The sequence below is a fragment of the Serinus canaria genome, chromosome 1A (assembly GCF_022539315.1).
Source record: "Serinus canaria isolate serCan28SL12 chromosome 1A, serCan2020, whole genome shotgun sequence".
In the NCBI taxonomy this organism is placed as follows: domain Eukaryota; kingdom Metazoa; phylum Chordata; class Aves; order Passeriformes; family Fringillidae; genus Serinus; species Serinus canaria.
In genome coordinates this window covers 55,495,452-55,517,203 of record NC_066314.1, presented here as the reverse complement: position 1 = coordinate 55,517,203, position 21,752 = coordinate 55,495,452, and the positions used below count along the sequence as shown (strand labels likewise).

The 21,752-nt window shown below is 38.4% G+C and overlaps 1 protein-coding gene across 4 annotated transcripts in view; it reads right to left on the bottom strand.

Annotated features, from left to right (window-relative positions):
* SCUBE1 (signal peptide, CUB domain and EGF like domain containing 1) overlaps nucleotides 1–21,752 on the bottom strand; it is a 197,813-nt gene that overhangs the window by 83,537 nt on the left and 92,524 nt on the right. For 2 of the 4 annotated variants that reach the window (XM_030238231.2, XM_050987618.1), the window contains exons 5-7: nucleotides 12,050–12,175; nucleotides 4,000–4,116; nucleotides 1,105–1,194 (exon numbers count right to left, since the gene is read on the bottom strand). In XM_030238231.2, the coding sequence (XP_030094091.1) occupies nucleotides 1,105–1,194; nucleotides 4,000–4,116; nucleotides 12,050–12,175 (333 nt within the window). The remainder of the gene's footprint in view (nucleotides 1–1,104; nucleotides 1,195–3,999; nucleotides 4,117–12,049; nucleotides 12,176–21,752) is intronic. The other 2 variants (XM_030238232.2, XM_050987623.1) reach the window with 1 other exon arrangement.

Sequence of the window (21,752 nt, the reverse complement as noted above, 5' to 3'; positions counted from 1 at the left end):
GCTGAGTCTGCAAAGGACTCAGTGGTTTTAAGAAAAGAAATAGCAACCCTGAGGGAACAGAGCAGAATTTTGTCCTGCCAGAATCTCTTCTGTGGTGATGAATCCCTGTCTTGTAAGTGGGTCCATTGGGTACATCGCACCAACGGCCACTATGCTCAAAACCTAGCAAAAATAATTTTATGAGGTGTATAGGGCACCAGAGTGGAAAATACAGAGAAATAAACCACCTGCAATCCTCCAAGCATAATTCAGCAGTCTGTGCTACGCTGTGCTCTTTGTCTCATGCAAAGTCTGGCAGAGGCCCAGCCACTTGACCCTTTCTATTCCCAAAAGGCCCTTCTCACTAAGAGCCAGAAATGTAAAGTGAAGAGGACAAGCACAAAGGTGTGCAATGGGTTAACTGAGAGCAGAAGCTAAAGAATTATCTTCACTGTTCAGTGCACTTCCTACTCTGTTCCACTCTCAGGCTCCAACAACACAGAGAAACAAGCCATGCCTCAGAAAGAAGAATGTACAGAAGCTCGCTAGTCACTAGGGAAAGATCTTTCAGTGGTTACTAAAAATGCTGCACAAAGGAAATTAATGAATTTCCAGTCATAACATTTACATTTCAATCAAAAGAACAGGAAATTTTAATTAGGCAAATACACTTGCTCATTTAACACCACAGATGTAATAGAACATTGGTTTATATCGTCATCATCATCATCCACTTTTAAGTCAATAGGCAGGACTGCAACAGGAGATTTTTCAGAAATTCTACAGCAACACATACACGCAAACACACAAATCACATGTAAAAAGTAGCTTGCATAAGCTAAGTAAGGTTAATGGCAAAAGCTTCTTTCTATGCAAAGAAAATTGAGCATTAAAGCTGCAGCATTAGGAAAAAAAAGTTTAAAAACAAGGAATGAAGTTGTAAAACAGATGAGAACTTAACAAAATTGGTGACCTTTCCACACAGATGAAGTCAGGTTAAAAAAAACCAGGCCAAACCAAAACCAAAGGAGATCAAAACCAAATGAGACCAAAAGAGAACCTCCCCCCCACATACATACAGACAAAAGTGAGAGCACAACAAAGGAAGTGGAAGAAAAGTGTTACCCATAAGTAGCCGCCGTTTCACCCGCTTGTCCACATCAGCTACTGACGTGGCATTGTACTCAGAACTCTCAATTGCAGCCTCATCCTTCTCTAAAACACAAGTAAGGGACAAACATGGAGCAGTTGGTTAATCACAAGCCCAATTTTCCACTGCCTAAGACAGTTTCTTGGCATGGCACAGCCAAGGCCAAGAAGCAAGGCATGAAAGCACTAAATCCCCGTTAGAGAGTTAATTCCCTTTGAGAACCCGGGAAAAAATTAAAAGAGTGTTTAGGGAAAGGAGGAAGAAAGAGGGTGGGAAAGAAGAATGATCAGCTCAGAAGTAATTAATCACACAGAGGAAGCTGGATTTCTACTGGAGAACAAGATAGTTAACATGGGTGCCCCAGAGAGTTGTTAATGATGAAAATTAAAATTCAGGAAGGCTAGTCAAACAAACTACCAAAGACAGCCTAGGCTAATGGGGGCACCAGGATTTGAAGGTGGCAGGCAGGAGACTGGGACAGACAGAGAGAGTGAGAAGAGTCCGGTGATGGATGGGCACGAATGCACCACAGCCTTGTACACATCGACACACTGAGAAACGAAACAACAGCATGCAAATTAAACAACAACAACGAAAATAAACAAACAACAAACCAAACAAACACAAAAAAAGATCAATTTGGGCAGTGCTGGTTGCCTGCTTGTCTATGAAACACTACTAGCTAAACATTCAACGCTAGGAAAGACATTGCAAGAACAGGGTTTAGTAATTTTAGGAGCATGCAGTGAGCAGGATGATGTCATCAGAGGTCACTTTACAAGGTAGTCTGTGACATCCTACATGTAAGAGTTTCATACGGCATAATGAGGACTTTGGTTATGCTTCATTAGAAATACATAGAAACAGTCACAAGTGTGGGAAGAGATGATCAGTAGGTGAAATAAAATTAAAGATTTCTGATACAGGAGAGCAATGGAGGAGCAGCAGCTGGGTAAATAAAATGATTTGTAGGAAAAGGGAAATGCTCATTAGGAAAACAAAAACTGAAAATGCAAGTTGGGACTTTCACATGCAGCAAACAAAAAAAAAAGGTTAAGACAAGCAAACGAAGACAAAATATGTTAGCCAAAGGGTCAACAAGTATTTATCTGGCATTGCAGAAGTTTGCATTCTTGCAGTGATGCCTGGAATATATACACCACTGAAGACAGCAAACACTGGAATCACTGAAGTGAGGAGGAGGAGGAGGCTGGCAGGTTTTGTTTGTGACAACTCTACATGGTTGAGTGGTAACAAGAAGTTGTTTTGTTTTGTTTTTAACAAGTTCTAGATGGGATCAGGCTGCAATAGAGGCTTTTGTTTGAGTTTGTTTGTTTTTTTTTTCTCTGTAAATAATTAATAAACGTCAGTTATCAGACAAGACAGGCAATCAGGAACCATCACCAGAAAGCAGGAATAAATAAATGTAAAAAAAAAAAAAAGAAAAAAAAAAGAGAAGTATTTTAAGAGAAATAACTATTTTAGAGGGAAGAAAATCAGCACAGGTAGTAATATGTGACTTACATCACAAGACCAAGGAATGTAACATGGAGTTGTATGTATTACATTACAAAAATGGGGAAAAAAAAGGTAAAAAAAATAGATGCAATGTAAACAGCTTTTAAAATATTTTTTACATGCTGGAAAAAATAAGACATCCAAGGATATTAGTGAACAATAATAAATAGAAGATCAATTATCCATTCAATAAAACCTGCTCTCAAGGCTCTCACTTTTGCAAGTTCTCCCCATCTGGAACTGCCACAGGACAGGGATTGCAGGATAGAGCTCTCTGTTATCAGAGGCACTCACTGAGAGATCCCCTGCACTCAGACACACCTTGTGCAGACAAAAAGGCAGAGCCCAGCTCTGAGCCCTGCTCAGCTTTGCCTCTGCCAGCATAAACCTCACCCTGCCCCACAATTAGGGCAGTTAAACCCCTCAGAAGTGAGCAAGGCTCTGGGCAGCCACAGAGCTTTATGCCATGGATTTGACCAAGACAGACTGGCTAAAGGTAGCTGACAGATTTCCATGGGTCTCAAATGCTTTGTCTTGCAGTACTGGAGAGAAAGTATGATAAATATGTGTCTGTGTTTTTTTAACCTCAGAAAATGACTAAGAATTTGTAGGAAATTGAAATTATACAAACAAAAAAAGTCATCATGTCCGCAATGCCAATGAAAACCACTATGGATCGGTTTGATCTGTGAGTAAGAATTTTCTAATGTTAACTTGCATTACACAAAAAATGTACTTTTTAATTTATTTTTTTAAAGTGGAGTGGAAAGAAATGGAGTTAAGCAAATCTACATTTTATAATCATAAATATTTGCAAAGCATCTGCCAAGATGCTCCATGTCTTGACCGGCTCCCTCTTGCTGATATTCTGAATGAAAGCTTAGCCACTACAAGTGTTGCAGTTTCTAGAATCTTGAAACATACACCAGGGAAGAAAGCACATAATGATGACTCCTTTTCCCTGGTAACAGCTCAGAAAGGGAGGTAATTTTTCTAACCTTGCTCAAGCAAGGAAATCTTGACTGATAAAAATGAACTGAAGAGCTGAACTTTCATTCAAAATGATGAATGTTCTGCACCTTTTTACTTCAAAAATAGTTACAAACAGAAAGAAAAGTCACAAGCAGGTACAAGCAGGTAACAAAGGGATACTTCATTAACAAACATTTTGACAGAACACACACAAATGCCTCTCTGTGTGCCTGGCTGAGCCAGGAGCTGCTGGAACACCCTTCTGTCAGCTGCTGGAGCACAGGCACCACATCCACACCCACACCCACACACACCCACACACACACAGCACAGAGATTCTGAGCAACCCCAAATCAAACGAGCTGCAGAGAAGTACTCACCAATGCAGGTTCGGCCATCTGAGTGCAGGGCATACTTCTGATGACAGCCACACACAGGGCCAGTATCTGTGTCATCACAGGTGTGTTGGCAGCCTCCATTCCCATAGTTACAGGTTACTAGTTAAGCCCCAAATGAATGTGTATATATGTATATATAAATAAAATGACAATGAAACCAATTAGTCTTGAGAACCTTTCAGAACACAGAAGAGCAGTAACATACCAAGACATAAGGCAACATAACATTTGTGCTTGCAATTATTTCTATTTCTTCCTTCTGCCCCCTCCCTTCTACCTGTCTCATGCCCTAGCCTCAATCCATACAGTGAAGAAAAGAAGTGAAAGAAAAATAAAAGCATTTTCCCCACTCTATTTGTATTAATAATTTTAGTGTGACTCTCGGCCAATTCTATGTGAAGCTACATGCTTCACATCCATGATGAAATTAACAGTCTGCCAATACAAGTATATAGTTTCAGGTCTATAGACAGCAACTCTCTTTTGTTGCCCCATCATTCTCTCAGTAGAGGAAGCAGAGACCAAGCAGCAAGAAAGAACCACAAAAGTCTTGAAATCTACTATATCAAAGTGCTGGCCCCCCTAAAGCAACAAGTTTAAAAATAAACCAGGAAATGTTCGGGGTTTTTTTTCCCTCTCTGCAACAAAAAATACCCAGTTGTTATGGCTCTGCCATGTGCTGGCCTCAGCCAGGAAGGAAGCACTGGAGATGCCACTTTCACTTCCAGGAAAGAAGAAGAGCTTTTAGCAATTCAAATGTCCACTGGTGAAAAAGTACTAAACATACATTAAACATTTTTCATGAGAACAGGTAGAGTTTTGAAGGTTACACGAATTAATAGACCAAATTCAATTGATTTCCTTTGTCACATGATGGATTTAATGTCTGCCAGCTAAGACAAACTAGATTTAAAATATTAGGCTGGCTTGCAACATTTAATAAAGCCTCTCACTTGCCCCTGTGTAATTTCATCCTTTGCGGTTGCACACCTTGACGCTGAATAACAGTTCTGATCTGACTGATTCCTGAATTCAATTTACTGTCTTTATTTGGACTAGGTTCTTTACTGGTAAATATATACTGGCAAATAAAGGGGAAATCCAATATGCTGTTATTTAGTTATATACTCATCATTTCAGTTGACTTAAGTGCTTTGAAATGTTATGGTAATTTAAATGCAAACTACATTTATTTAAATACTGATTCCCAGTAATCAGAAGGAACTTCCTCATATTGGTCTTAGCAGAATTTTCCTTCTAGATAAAAATTTATAAAAGAGGCAGAGTAGCAAGTTGCAATATAAAACAAAACCAAGATAATGATCAACAGCATTTGAAAATCATATATCTAACTAAAATCTGAGGTTGTATCTAATGCAAGAGGGCTACATTCATCTATTTTCCCATTAAACTCAGTGACCCTGCTTTAATTCTAGCTCCTGAAAATGGAGTAGATCGGAATTTTCCATCACAGTAACCAGAAATGAAATTTCCCACCTCTGGTGGGAGTGCCTCAGTGCTGAGCAGCCATGTCACTCTCAGTAATCACTGAAGTATTTATCTTAAAATGGAACAGTTGTAAAAAAAGCAAATGAGGGAGACCCACCACAGCATATCCAACAGAATTCCCATTAAGAACTCCTGCCAGAATGGGAACCACAAGTTTACAATTACAGCTCCTGAATTCTGGCAAAGATCACAGCAGGAACTGTCCACCTCTCAAATGAGTACAGACCTGAGGCCACTAAAGGTGCAAGCATCCTTGGTCCTTCCCACTCTACACTTGGAATAAAAACCCTTGTGCTGTTCAGAGATAGAGATGGAATAGCCTTGGTGCCTGGTGTCAAGAATAATCTCTGAAAAGAGAGACTGCCTGGATTCCCACCTCACTTTCCAGGAATATCACTGTTCTATCCAACTGGAAAGAATGGAAGTGAGAAACATGGGGAGATCTGCCTGATTCCTGTTCCCTTTTTGCAGCTTGACAGTTTGTGCGCTAAACTGGAAAATGGAAATGGTGGGTTCAGTCCAACCAGACAGAGGAGGGAATATACCCCAAATCATGAGAATCTTAAACTTCCAAGGAATTACATTACAAAACCCCCTAAGCAACAACAACCCTCAGGCATTCTTTCTCCTTCGTCTCTTTTACAGCTTACCTAATAATTTATTTTTGTGAAAAAATAGCAGAGGCAAATCAGTCTGCTTTGCATCCAAAGGAAGCAACATTTATTTCCCTTCAATACACTGTAACATTTTGTTTTTTATTTTTGATGCAAAACAAACAAAACTCAAGGTCAATTCTCTATTCTTAAAGTTCCCACCTTTCCAATGAAGACATGCTTATTACTTGACCCCATATGCCTCTAAGACTATGTGGAGTTTCTATCCTTGTTGGACTGCAGTGCCATCATAAATTAACTTAAAGGTGTTGTTTATGCCAGATGTTTAAATACATTTCTAGCCAACAGTATTTTATTGAAGATTTTAAAGTGCAATCAGCAACAAAGTGTGTATTTTAAAAATGTGACTGCAGTGGTTATTTTTGGCATTCCTTGCTGAAAGCCTCTGCTGGCAGAGATGAAAATATCTGAACAGGCTTGCTCTGACCCACGTAATATGAGGAACTTTTCCTTACTATATTTGTCTATGAAAAAATTGCACCAGACTGATGGCATTTATAGCAAATCCTGCAGAATCACACACTTTTACAGCTTCCCTGCCTATTAAAGTTACTGGTTCCCATTCTACCCAGTCTATGAATGCACATGTAGGTCAGTTCCTTTTCCTGTCTCCTAGAAACATTAGTAAATCATGTTTTTTAAGGATTTGAATTTCTGTCTAGACTACAATTTATTTATTTATTTTAAGTAACTTGAGTCAACATTTTGAAGTTTGACAAGCTCTACAGGTGAAATTGCTACAAAATCCAGTTGTAAAATATGTCACTTCAATTTTCTTCCAGTCCTCATTCTGTGGCATTGACACAGTGGGAAGTTTATCTTGCTTAGAGGAAAAAAATCATAATTATTTAAAAACAAATGGACATCCAGATCTACTCCATTTTTGTGTGGAAGAATTAAAGCAATATTAATGAGAATTCATGAAGTGTTATTTTAAAAACTGTTTCTGAACTCTAAATTTGAACTCTGCAGCTATGCAAACAGCTGTGTGCTCATTCAGAGTCTGTGACACTGAAGAGGCAAACAGAGGCAAAATGGTAAATTTCAACGGACAGAGATCACCTTAAAATATCATAAATCATGTTAAAATGAAAGGGATGGAAACTAAAGAGGTTTTCTTTTTTTTTTTTTTTTTTAAACCAAAGGAGAATATTCACATATCTTTTAGAACTCAGACATACTTATCCCCATATGGCAGATTTAAAACCAGAGTAACACCATCTTTTGACAGTGCTTCAGCTTTTGCATGTATCCTAAGTGCAGTCAGAATTCTGGGCTCTTTCCCTTAGTGGGAGGAATGCCCTGTACAAGAACAGAGAAGCCCTACAAATGACACACACACTCTGTGGGTGCTGGCAGCCAAACCACCAGTCTGTTCTCCCAACACTCTTCCATGTGGATAAAGAGCTTTGGGGCTGGCACTGGGGCTGCAAAGTGCCTTCAAACCAGTTTAATTCTTTTCACTGACTACAATGCTCAGGGCCCTGGGCTGGCCAGACACCTTTCATGCCCTGGCAGGCAGCATAATGGCCCTACCTGTCCAGCTGCCCACACTGGAACCAGCAGCATTATTCAGTTTGACTGGGCTAAGCCAAACAGTCCTGAGACATAGCTTGGCATGTGGGCCAGTGCTTACAGCCAGAGAAATATATGGACTAGTGTAGAAATGATTTTGATCATGAAAAATGAGAAACAACTGTCTGAAAGAGAAATGACATCTCAAAGAACAAGAACGATTTTAATGTACATATGCCACTAAGTACTGATATTGATATTCCATGTTAAACTCCCCAGAAGACAGAAAGTACCAGAATTCAGCCTCACTCTACAGCCTAAATCCTTTTTTCAGTGCTTCTCTGAAGTTTCACAGAATCCATCTTACATGATCATGACAAGAAGTACTTGAAAACATATGGCCAATTATTTAGTCTAGCATTTAATACTTGGTAACTTAAAAAATTGCCCAGGAAAAGAGTGTTCTGACCCTGTCCAAATGTGGACTGAAATATATACCATGGCTCAGAGGCTACAGACAGATATTTCATTTTTGTAGGATGGACTTGTCAAATGAGCATATTGTCATCCCAGATAACTAGAAAACTGCACTGTTTCTTAACTAAACTGGCCATTAAATATGTAATTTGCATAAATATATGGGCACCTCTATGTGATAAAGATGTGCATGCAACATTGCTTACATGACTTATTCTAGTATGGCTTTACATTTTTGACATTCTGGGGATCTTTGTACTGATAGCAAACAGTTGCATGAGGACACTGTCAGCAGGAGCTGAAAAGCTGCCACTTGGCATAGGAGGTTGGCATTTTATTGTAAAAGTACTAGGCAGGATTTTCAGAATCACTTTGCACTAGCCTTCCTACCCACTTAAATCATTATTAAGCAAGGAGGAAGACAGAAACAGATGTAGGTAGGGTTACCCGGCATTTTTCATCAAAAGATTCAGCTTTTACTGTTTATAACTCTTTCAGGTTGCAACTTGCAGGTATGTGAATCTGCCTTAGATTTCCTCTTATTTTTAAGCTTCCAGCTAAGAAAGAGAGGAACATAAAATGTCTTGGTTTTTTCATATTTGGGGAAAAAAATCTTCAGTTTATCAAAAACTTCTAATGCAACTGTGCTCAGGAGCAGGATCTTAGTATCTATGACAGATAGAGACGTAGAAAGAAGAGGTAAATTCCTATGTTTTTTTCAACATAATCTTGAGCCAAATTGACTGTTCTGAAGTATCTTCTTTCTGCTGCCAGCAAGTATCTATGAAAATTACTGACAAAGCATAATCTTCTTCTGGGCTTGTGTACATCAGAAGCCAACAAAGTACAGGAGTAGCGGTAAACTCCCAGAAGCTGAAATTTATTGATGCTTTGGAGCTAAAGGATGCAGCTCATCTGAGAGATCATGTATGGATCTGTATGATTCTGCTTTGTGTATTTCTAGATGGCTTCTTGAGTCCCTTTTAGCCTCAACACTTCAGTGTTTTTTTAACATGTTGGGCAACTAGAAATTGCATACTTAACATTTATACTAAGAAACCATTAATGCTGCAATCTTGAGCACTCAAAAGCTACAAAACACCAGACTTCTACATTGACCTATTGTGTCATGATAACTTTCCTCAATGACAAATGCAGAAAATGCTCCTGTCTCATTTAGTGCCTAGTGAAGCTGGGGAAAGTCAGGGCTGTGGAAACAGCTGGGAATCTTTTCTCATCTGCTGCAGAGTGAGTAGCAGCAGAAATGGACTGTCAAGAAAGAATGGTCTTGATCAGACAGTGAAAAGAGCCCTAAAAACTCTAACCTATTTCTGCCTTCACTGTGGAATCTCTACTTAGAGCTTGGCAAATCACTTGAATCTCTTCTATTATAGGTTACTGACATTATAGTCCTTTCTCTATGGCATTTGAAACTACAGCTGGAGCCATCAGGAGTTTGGCTTGAATCATAGTAATGTGTTGTAAATGTTTAGCTGGGTTCAGTGTGGCTCTTGTTAATCACCTATCACTATCAAGTGACTTTGATATTAATAACTTTATAATAATTTCTCTTTTGTAAGATAGGAAAAGCAGTATTTTTAACTTGAGAAGAGTATTTTGAAAATACATTACAAATGTCTACAAAGCACTTTGATATTACAGTAACAAGTATCATGGGAAAATCCATGAGGGAATGAAAAATGTTATGTTCACAATAGGGTTTAAGTACTGTGCAGTAGGAAAGGCATGACACTAAATTATGGGGAGGAAGCTACTGAGCACAAAGCCTGTTTAATGAGCACTAACCGTAACGGACACTGCATGAAGCAAGAGTGCCTGCCTTATCAGCATGTGAAGGTAAATGATAAGATGGATATGGTTATGTAACTAGCATGTAATGACAATTGGGATACACAAAAAGCATGAAGCCTTCCTCCAATAACTTATTTTAACATCTTCCTTTGAGGAAGACTTGAATTGTTACTAAAGGCCTTGGGCCAATACATTTGAAAACCTCTCCCAGTGGTCTGATTGAATTGCAAACTGGCTGATAAAAATTCACCAAGAGAGGCACTAGGTGCACTGAGAGGTACTACACTCTCTGTCACTTGTTCACACAAAAAAACCAGAGCAGCAAGCTCTGACAAACCCTAAAAGGCCTGGACTCCTGGAGGACCATGATGAACCAGGATAACTGAGAGGGTTTTGGGGTTACAAGGGTGTTTCAGACCCTACCTGACCCTGTTATACAGGGCTACAGATCCAGCTCAGGCTGGCAAATGGGAAGTGTCTAGCTCTTCAACATAGCTGCATTGAAATGGTTAGCTGTGAAAAAGTTTTTTTTTTTTTTTTTTAATTGGGATTTGGTTTCAGAATTAGGCTTCTATAAATAGCCTGCTCAGTAATCTCACAATTACTGTCCCAGGCTATTTGGCTGCAACTCTGTACTTCTGGGCATTTGGAAGGACTAGAAGGACTTAGTTTAAGTAAGAACTCTGGATCATACTTGCAGAATGTGGGTTTAGAGGCTGGTGTGCTTCAAAATAAGCTCTGCAGCCTTGGAAAACTCAGTGTCCCTACTTAGAAATCTGTCACCAAAAGTTCACTACACTTACAACTACAATTTGAACACCAGAGGGCACAGAATAAATTGAAGTTTTTACTCTATTAGACCCTGAGGCATTTAGAAATAATGTTCCAGAAAAGGCTCTAATCCTCCCGCCACTATCTATTACTGAAACTCCCAAAGGATACAAGAATTTGAGGAAACAAGTAATAACAACATAAGTAAAGATCCTCCCACGCTTCACCAATGTAGCTGGCATTGCACTCCAATTAACAGCATGCAATATTCACTTCCAATAAACACTGAGAATGAAAATTACCATAAAGGCATTTTCCTCTGTGCCTTTGCCTTTGGCCCTGTGTAGCCTCTTAATATAGAGCAGAAATCAGGCTGTAAATACTCTGTGGCACTTCTTTATGACATTCAAAAGTGATTCTTTTCACTTTGTACTTGGGAACTAATATCATCTATGAGTGTTTATGTAGTGGAGATCTCAGCAAGAAAAAAACGGAAGTGTAAGAAAGACTGTCTCAAAAATCCTGGCCCTGTGCAAAGCAGCAAACATTTGTTGTTTTACTACACTTTTTATGTCTCTCTCAAGTAGGAATGCAGGCTATCGGACTCAAATCTAAGACTCACTGAAGCCATCAGAAAGACTCAGTTCTGAAGCTTTTAGAAGACAATGCTGAGGTCAATTATTTGAACCTGTACAAAACAATTTCTTATTTTGTGGGCTAATGAGTATCTGCATCTTTAGCATCCCAGCTTCAAGAATATAACACTCTGGGCATTTCTCTGAAGAAATGTACATATGATGCAGCTGCATGTTTTCCAAGTAATGATTCTAGACTGTGAGCAGTGGAATCAAGAGTAGAGAAATAATTTCTGTCTTTTAAAAAAATTGGAACTGAAACACTTAATTGGATAGCTCTAGTGGATTTATCAATAAATTCATTGACGCATCCTTTGTGGACCATCAAAATATTGCAAGCCAGAATCCATTATGCTTTATTTGTATTGCTTTACAAGGAAAGCCTGGATTAAACGGATCCTTCACTTTTCTGCATTCATAGGAAAGTAGAAAAATTATGATTTTGATAACTGAGTCAACGTTCTATTATTCAATCCCTCTAATCCATCCCCAAATCCCTCTTCTACAGCAAAAAACCCCTCATTACCAAAATTATATATCACCTTTGGCCAAAAAAAATTTAACTTCTTCTGGAACATAACAACAATGAAGAAAACAAGACATTTTGGGGCATTTGAAATTTAATCTTCATCTACCTACATTTGCAGTCCTTCTGGTTTTTGGCAAGTTCAAAGCCAGGTCTACATTCACAGGCAACCCCACCTTTGGGTGTCTCCCGGCAGATGTGTGCACACCCATGATCTTTATTCATACAGTTCATACCCTCTGTGGAAAAGGAAAGAAAGATAGAAAATATTAGTATTAAAATAAAACTACAAAATAATTATGCATATCCAGTTCTCCAATAATTTTATCTGTAACTTTTATTTTTCATCTGGACCGTGTTCCACAAGACAAAAGAACAGAGCTGAAAGGAGATATATAGTCAACAAAACCGTGTAATAAAAGACAAACGTGCTCTGGGGCAAATATAAGCACTACTGTGTGTCTCTGTTTCATGTAGAAACTTGAGATTTCTCTACTCTGTATCTATATTCTAATCTTTCATGAAAATATCAGGGATTTAAAGGATACTCCAGGAAGCTCTCTGTCTCACAGAGCTGAATAAGTGATCTCACTGTTATTTTTTTTTCCTTGTATAAATTCAATGGCTGTTACTGTCTGGTGCATTTTTATATGCCTGTTAATGTGCTTTATATTTTCTAACACAAAAAATCTGCCAAATATTACAACCAAGCATTTTTGCTTGGATCCATTTCTTTGCTATTTGTTTTACATCTCAATTCTCTGTCATCCACCATAAACACAGCACATCTCCAACAAACCTACTACCACTTTTGTCTTTGACTCTATTAAACAAAACACACCAGCTGTTCAACAAGCATCCCAGTGCCATGGGTAGATTCCTGCTAATGTTTATGCCAAGGAATAGTATCAACCAGCTTTACTTTTAATCATCACAGAGACAAATTTAGTTTTCGAAACCATGTCAGTGATTTAGATACTGAATGCACCTTATCTCTTAGAGCCTTTCATTACCGTGCTAATTCAAATCCCACATATTCACAGAAATCTTGAACTCAGTTCTTATGGGTCAGCATCTAACATTCCTTGTGTGAACGAAGGCTAGCTCGATTTGCATTACAAAGCCTTCCCAGACTTCCCCTTGGATATCTGACCTGTAAAGGAGAGACAAATTCTCTCAGAATACACTGGCAGAGAATTCCCATTTTAACTCCGCTCACTACACTGCTGTAAGCAACATCAGCATGGACTCTGCAACTCATTTGGCACTTTGCAATGTGTCTGCTCCCACCTATTCTAGGCTAATTTCTCAAAACTACTCCTGAGCAAAATGTTAAACTTAAACCTACAGTGCCAGTGAATTGCAAGTAAATGTTTTTTTGTGCCTAGAATTAAGAGGAGGAAACGCTACAGAAAGTCAGTCAGAGATTGCCTCAGGGTGACAGAAGTTAACAGCTCCAAGAAGTTATTCACACTGTTCAGCTTTTCCTCTGAGAGGTTTGTATTAGCAGAGTAATGAAAAACACACATTACCAGTCTGATTGGGTGTTTTTTTTTTTTGTTCACGTCTCCTACAAAACACACCAGGGTCTTAAATCTCACCACTTATGAAAACAAATATTATAGACAACAGATGTATTTATTTCTTCTAAATTCCCCTCTGTGTTGTCCTTGCACCTAAAAACTTGCCAAAAAATAGTAAGTTACTATAACCAAGTAAGATATTCTTTGTAAGCTGCAGCCTGGACAACAGATGCTGCCCTGAGATACAATACACACTACATGCTATAATATACCACCCTACACATCAAAGCGAGATATGAACGCTTTGTTGGGCTGAACAGATACAAGAAACCTGGGAATGGCCTTATTGAAGGGTTTGAGGCATTTTATAATCTCTTTCTCTCCACTTCTCCCAACAAAGGATTTCAGACACAATGTGTTTGACAAAGTGCATTCCTGTGCACTGTGCTATGCTCCGAAAGGGATCTGGGAAAGATAACACATGGCTGATTGAGTCCCAGTGCCCAGGTTCTGAGAAGAGAGGAATTATAGAGATGAAAGCAGATATTTAATGGCCCACAAGTGTAATCAAGCAAGTGACTTTTCAGTGTTTACTTGCAGATACCAAATCTCTGCCTTTATGGGAAGACAGAAACTGGGCACTGCTGAAAGTATTGGGAGAACTTGAAGATGAAAATCTTTAGAAACCAAAGTGATCCTAGTAGTTGTGTGTAAGATCACAATATTTTAGTTACTGTATTAATCATTCCATCCATTGTATTAATCAGAGTTGTCTAAAAACTATTTTAGTTGCATGTTTAGCTGAAGAACACCATAGAAATCTCCTGAGCCTGAAAATCATTCTTTTAGAAAATATAATGGTGAAATGAAAGACCATTATTTTTAAGTCATAAGCAGGAGCTCAAGCACAACAAAAATTCTCATTTCAGTATTTTTCAAAATCCCTAAAAATTAAATTATAAATATCTTCCTAAACAAAACCTTTTTAGCCTGAAAAGATTAGTGAAATAAGAACGCAGCAAATTAATATTTTCCCTTGCTAACAATGCAATCTGACCAAAAAATGTGTCAATTTGAAAATAATTTTAATCATTCAAAATTCTAATTTTTCAGCAGATACAGTATTTGTCCAGATGTCTTATGTATTAATCTACATACACAAATAATTTATGAATCACCATTGATAAAGTTTACTTTTTTGCTAATTGACTCTTGAGGCAATATCGAATCTTTAATGATATAGCACGTCACACTAAAAAGCAAAAATATGCTAAGTGTCTTTCTAGTACTAATCTTATCTTCTATACAAATGCATATAAATAGGAGAGCAATATACTCCTAAAATTACTTTATTCAGTATTCTCTTAAGTAGGATGTAGCCCAAACTTTAAAATACACTAGAAACACATAAAGCACCTCCAGTATTTTCCTATAAGAAGGCACACTGCTGGTAGTGAAGAACTGCTGAGTTCACACTGCTGCCACAGGAGCAGTGGGATGTTTGAGCTATCATTTCTCCTTGCTCGTGCCCCCTGAGAAAGAAAGATTTGCAATATTTTAGTTAATGTTTAGCAGCCACCTAATGCACACTTGCTTTTTCCATAAGGGGTGCAGAGTATGAATAACAGCATGGGAAAAGTTTCCTTAATGTTAAAGGGGGATTTAAGCCTCTCAGTGCCTGCCTTGCTGCTTAGCCCCAGGACAACGGGTGACCCAACAAGCAGGTGGGCAGTGTGCTTCAGCCTCACAATTGTGGTCAAACTTTCTTCATTTGCAGAAAGGAGTGGAAAACTACTCATTCAAATTAAATAAAAAACAAACAAAAAACCCCAAAAAACCCTAAAAACCAAACATATTATCATGGGAAAATTGCATGAGGTTCTGCTGTTCATTTGTCTGTTTGAGGTTTTTCTCTTTATCACCATCAGCCTCAGCTCAGCAGATGGGTCCTGTTACCAAGAGGTGCCTGTGCTTCTCATGGTGCCCATTCCTTGAGCTGACTAATGCAGTGCAGAAACAGGACAGAGAGGGAGAACACCCATGGAACTATTGGAGACCTCTCCCACATCAGTACAGAATTATACCCACAGCAGTTTTACCTCAGTGTGTTGCACAGCCTGGGCAAAGTATCAGACAATGGATCTTCCATCCAGGCCCTAACCAGAAGGTATTTACAAAACTATTTGCAGAACTTGTGACCACCCTCTCTCTCCATTGTGTGCATATCTGCCTCACTCTGGTTTGGAACACAAGGAGCTGCTCTCAGCCTGTCTTGATTTTTGCAGTGCTCGGTGTGTCCCAGCTTCTAGAACTGATGGGACTATGGATTAAGTGAAAAACCAGAGTTCCCAAATGAACGGAAAGATTAAGTGTTGATAAGAGAGAAGTCTGTACTCACACACACACAGAAAAAAACCTTACTTTATCAGCATGACACTAAAATATCCAGTGTTGAAATGTTCTACGTTTTACACATTAACTGTTCATAAAAGCAGTGTCTTAATCCCAAATGCTGCTACTCAAGGTAATCTCCAAAGCCAGCCCAAGAATGGGTGCATGTCTCTTCAGCAGTGCTGGCAGACAGTCAAATAAACTTCTGAAACACAGATACATTCTCAGCAAATTCACCTTACAGACAGCAAAACAAAATCCAGCGGAAAATATAAACAGGAAGGGAAATGTCACTTAAGAAATGAAAACACTGATCTAATTAAACTAAACCCTCTCTCAGCATTTTTGATATGACTTGAGAAACTCTCTTCTATTGCCTTCCTGGATTTTTTCCTGACTCTAAGTTACAAAAGATTGTTCATGGGAGAGTGACAGCCACTGTTATGTATACCCACAATCCACACTCATTTTTGTTCCTGGCCTAGGAGAGATTTGGATGTGAGTCTACTACGTTAATCCAGTCTGCCATCTAGTTATCGCAAATCTCTTAATAGTGCTGCTCTGCAAAATGTTCAGTCTGATATAATGGCCTCTCCATTGTATTATGCTCTAAAAATGTTTTCAGCTCAATGGCCCTGAAAGTGCTTGAATCAGGCTGACTGTGACAACTAAAGCATGGTTCGGCCTTTATTTCTCATTAACACCCTCTGTTCTCATCTTAATTAAGACTTTTAGCATTTAGCAATTATTTTACCATGTGGCTCATCATATATGCTTAGATTATCCTCTATTTGGCCATGATTTCATTTACTCTGTATTTATACTGCTGCTGTTTTTATGCATTCTGAAGCATGCTGATTCCAAACACAATCTGAAAAGGACCACTTTAAATTGCATCCATAACTTTCAGAATATTTTCAGACTACATGTGTTTGAATGTGCTAAGAAGTTACAGGAAATCTTGAAATTAACCCATACATACACAATGACATGCCCAGCAGCATTTGCATCATTTACACACAATCTTGAAAACTACATAATCACATTGTCCTTTCTTGTTGAAAAATTAGTTTTAACACAAGGTACACAGTGAGATCTCTTATTAAGCTGCACCATATATAAAATACAAGAAACATCTTCAGTAGCAGAGAGAGGGAAAGAATGCAAGAGGAAACAAGCATTCTCATTTTACTTGTTCTGTAAACTATTAACATCATAGAAATTTCTTTTATGTTCTCTTTTTAAAAATTGTGTAAGAAACTACAGTGCTACAATAAAACACACTGGTCAATGACCAGGCAGTTTAGGAAACTGACAAAGACAACTCCTCTCACAGAGTTCTTACTCTGTGAGGAATGGAAGCATACCAAAAGACAGCAAGTTTCTGATGGAGGCAGGAATATGATGTTGGTGAAAATGTGAGATGGCTGTTCTAAGCCATATGGTACATTAGGCATGTATGTTTTTATCATATAGAAACAGACTGTTAACCTTTTGTCTGGCTTGTGGAAAGCAGCTCCCCATCTACACCTGGGAGTGTCCTTGCCTTTGCCTTCTAACTCCAGGATCTCATGTCTATCTCAAGGATGATGAAAATAAGCATTTGGCTAAACAACCCAATTAGAGTAAACAAATTCATATGGTCAGATCTTAGGACCATTGAAGCTAAAGGACTGTTTTCCAACAGATTGGATCTGACCTTTATGCTGCACAGTTGCATCAGATCTTCTGGACACTTCTGGCTCCCTAATAAGAACCTGATTCTGGGATGTGAGGAATGTCTGGGTGACCTCTGCTCCCCAGTGAGAGAAGTAAGATGTTTTCATCTCAAAACAGAATGTCCTTTCTTGAGGATCAAAACCCCCACCAAGATTTGCTCTCTTCAGCCAGAAAATGGAGGATGAAACTAACTGGCTGAGGCAGGTGCCCTTCCTCAGCTGATCCCAACACCACAGGTACAAAGCATCCATCTAGGATCAGACCTTTGGAGCTAAGTGAGAAACCCCACACTGGACATGCTGAAAATGTAATCATCTATATGAACATCTAATGTTTTTCATACTGTTAACTGAATGAACACTGAACATTTTCTTCCCATTCCTGAAATAAGTTACTTGGTTCTGTCTAAAACTTTGGGGAAAAAAATAGTTGTTTCAGTGACTACAACTCACCCCAACATAGGTTGGAAAGAAAATAAATAAAGCAGGCAAACTTACCCAAGGAAACAGAATTCTACACTATTAAGTAGGTTGCCTGGAGAAATCTTGGACATAGTACAAGAAAACAGCTGCTGGTATATTATGAAATAAACAAATTCAAGTTTGTTTAGCAATTACATGTCTTTTCAGTTTGGATCTGAAATGTGCTTAGGGCCAGCATCTTTGGAAGGCAGACTTGCAGTCTGATCTCTGACAAGATGATCCTGCTCTGAGTGGCAGCCAGGAAACCACATGGAGAGGGTTCTTATCTTGAGATTTAGAAATGGGAATGTATCAGAAGTATAACTTCATTCTTTGAGCAGTAAGAGCACAGATTTGCAGTTCTGCAAAGGTGCTGTGGTTTCAGGAGAATGATGAGAATGAATGGACCAAGTTTAAAAGAGAAACTATGGAAGTAGGGAAAGGAAACATTCCAAAATTGTCAGAAAATGTAATCAATTCCCATAGGACCAAGAAGAGAATAAAGAAGACTGGCTGAAATCCATCCCATGCTGGTTGTGACCAACTGTGACTGTATGATGGGTTTTTGGTGAACACATGAAAGAAGATCTGCAGTCTCAATCTGCTTTCCACATTGCAGAGCTACTGAGAGAAGCTGAGGCTTGCTGAAAATGTTTCCAATAGTTTCTGTTACCTTCTCACACATAGATAGGGATTATCTAAAAAAATAGATAATCAACGGCAAGAAAATGTTTTTTCCCCTTCCTGGTCACATGAAAATTCAGTATTTTGTAAGATTACCTCTTACCTTGTAAGAGGTAATGAATCAAACATTCATTACCTCTTACAAATGAAATTTCTCACAAAGATCTAGCAAAGTTTCTAGGTCTCCAATAAAAAGACTTAAAATAATCTCAGAGAGCAGAAAATTTTCACAAACAGAAATTGAAAAAATCTATTGAAAAGATGGCTTTTCATTACTGTTTAATGAGAAGATTTTGAACATGTTTTAAGCAAAAATTAAATCATAGCAGTACCATTTGTGTAAAGATAAGGCAAGCAATGGGAGGATAGGACTAAAAAAAAAAGCCAACATTTGCCATATGGCAATTTCTTCCTTCTTCTGCAATATGCACAAGTGACATGAGACAGACATGAGATAGAAATAGTCAAGAAATATTTCTAATAAAACATCTTAAAAATAAATATTTCTAGGGCAGGTTTTCAAACACATAGAATGCATTCAGATAGATGGAATAAGAGTAAATATTTCAACAACAAGTTCCTTTGTAGGAACTTCTTCACATCCCAAACTCTTCCCAGGACAATTTCACAACTTCTTGCAAAATCATGTAATTACCAAAATGATACAGGGCATTATAGTATATGGATCTATATATATATATTATGTACTGTAATAGGTGTATGTATCATTATATATATGTAGCATTTTTTATATATAATGAATATTCATAATTAATTGTGATTCTATGTGTACTAATGCATACATAACCTATTTAAACTCAAAAATATGTTCTGCAAGGAAAGAAGGCTGCCCACTTTCTTCCAAGTAAATACAGAGCATCATTTTTGTAGTAGGGCTAAACACAGTCGAGATCTAAAGCTCATTCTGTCCCTTTGTTTCTTACCAAATTAAAAAATCACTGTGGTGCTAAGGAATTCCTCAATTTGCCCCCATGCTCACTAAGGTGGTTAGTCAAAGATAAAGGCTAAAGCAATAGTTTTCAGCTTCCTATTCCATTTTAGGGAGTCACTTCAGCTTTGGGATGCTGAATGTGAAGCAACATCTATAGGTAGCTGTACCCAGAGCTTCATATTTTCATCAAGATTTTGTGAGCAGAAAAATCCAATGGTCAGTTATTATTCAACAACCAAACAGCTGATTTCTACCAGCTGCGGTGACTTCCAGAAAAGTCACACCTAACTTTTCTAAGTTAACAGTGTATTTAAAAAGACTAAAATATTAAATATTAACAGTGTATTTGGAGCCAGAGAGTCAACCACAATTTCTCTCAAAAATAAGACAGTGGCTATATTTAAGTGGTACATTGTTGTGTTTCACTAAATAGTTTATTTGGTTGTTGTTGCACTGGTGGTGGGTTCCCCCTCCCTGATCACATGGTTTCCCCCCTGTTACACACACCTGGTCTGTCCCTCAGGTGCTTCGCCCCTCCCCAGTGGTATCCCATTGGCTCTGGTTCTCTCTCCCCCGCCCCCATCCCTTAGGGTATAAAACCTCCTGTGTGAGAGCTCCAACCCCTCTTTTGTACCTGGGTGACCCATCACCTGTGTCCTGCCCCAAGCCAATAAACAGGATACTTGCACCCAGGTGGAGAAGAGCGCCTCTCGTCTTTTACCTTTGTCTATGCGGATCCGTGTGGGCTAGAGTCTTATGCTAGCCGGATTTGGACTCATATAGGGCCCAGGAAAAACACGGATTGCCGCAGTACATCTGCACACAACACAAATTCATTTTAGGTGCAAAGTCTTCAAGTCCCAGGGTTTGTACAGCCCACTTCCATGCAGCCTTGGCGTGCAGGAGATAGTTTGTTCCTTGGAGAAGTCAAACAGGAAGGTGTGCACTTGGGTGCCAGAAAAAGCACCACAGAGAGCAGAATGGATTTCAAACATTCCCAAGTTCGATACATTCCCTTCTCCTTTTTCTTACAAAAACACAGATATATTTCACTGATGAGTCTCTGAGAAATAAAGTTTTAGAACAGTTTAGAACTGCAGTGGAGTCAAAAAGAATAAAATTGTACTGTGCCTAAGAAAATGCTATTGCTTCTAAATGCTAATATAGCAGGATTTTACATACTTGAGGACAATGGAAGATGAAATATGAAAGCCAAGATATATGTTTGCAAACTGCCTTGTGAGAAAGCAATTCAATTTCCTATCCAAATGTGTTAAGATGTGTGTAGCATCTGGGGTAAAAGCAATGTTATCTGGAGTACTGTCATATCTAAAAAACTACTTTAATAAGCTCAGAGTGTTTGACTCCTCCAGTCTCCTCTGTCTCTTGATTATTTAGTGAGTCTGGTCCTAGAGCTCATAAATTTAAAAATTCTTTCAACTTTTTTTTTTTGTCTTTCTGATCAAAGAAATGTTTATGTATCCTTCCCATACTGTGTCTCTTTAAACCATTGGCTTTTTCAAAGTGTTTTTTTTTTTTTAACACCATAATGTGATGTACACAGAGAGGTAAATGATGTCAGAATCCTTTCTGCCCCAAACCAGTCTGTAAATCTTCAGAAAAGCAAAGTTCATGGGTGCCTTTAAAAGGGGCACAATCTGTTTGTGCTTAAAAAAAAGTCCCCCTTTTTTTTTGTGTGTGCAGAATAACAATGCCAGAATGTGTTATTCCAAAGAACTGTTGCCATGGTGATGCCATCAATAACATCATTTTCTGCATCCTTGTCCTTTAAACACATAAGGAACGCAACAAGCATTGGTAAATGTGAAAAAAGAACAATTACCTTTTCTTTCTCAACAGCAGAGGAAGCCTTTATTCACCTCATCAATAGAAAATTATGTAGAAAGGAATAATAAAGACTGTTACAAGAAGCACCAAGAAGCCTATTAGTGACAAAGGCTTTTTTTTTCCTTTCCATGAATAATTACAGCTCTTCAAGAAGAAATCAGCCCAGGCTAAGGACCCTTTGCAAGCTTTAGATGGTAAAACAAACATTTGATTATACAAGGATTTCCCTTTCATGTAC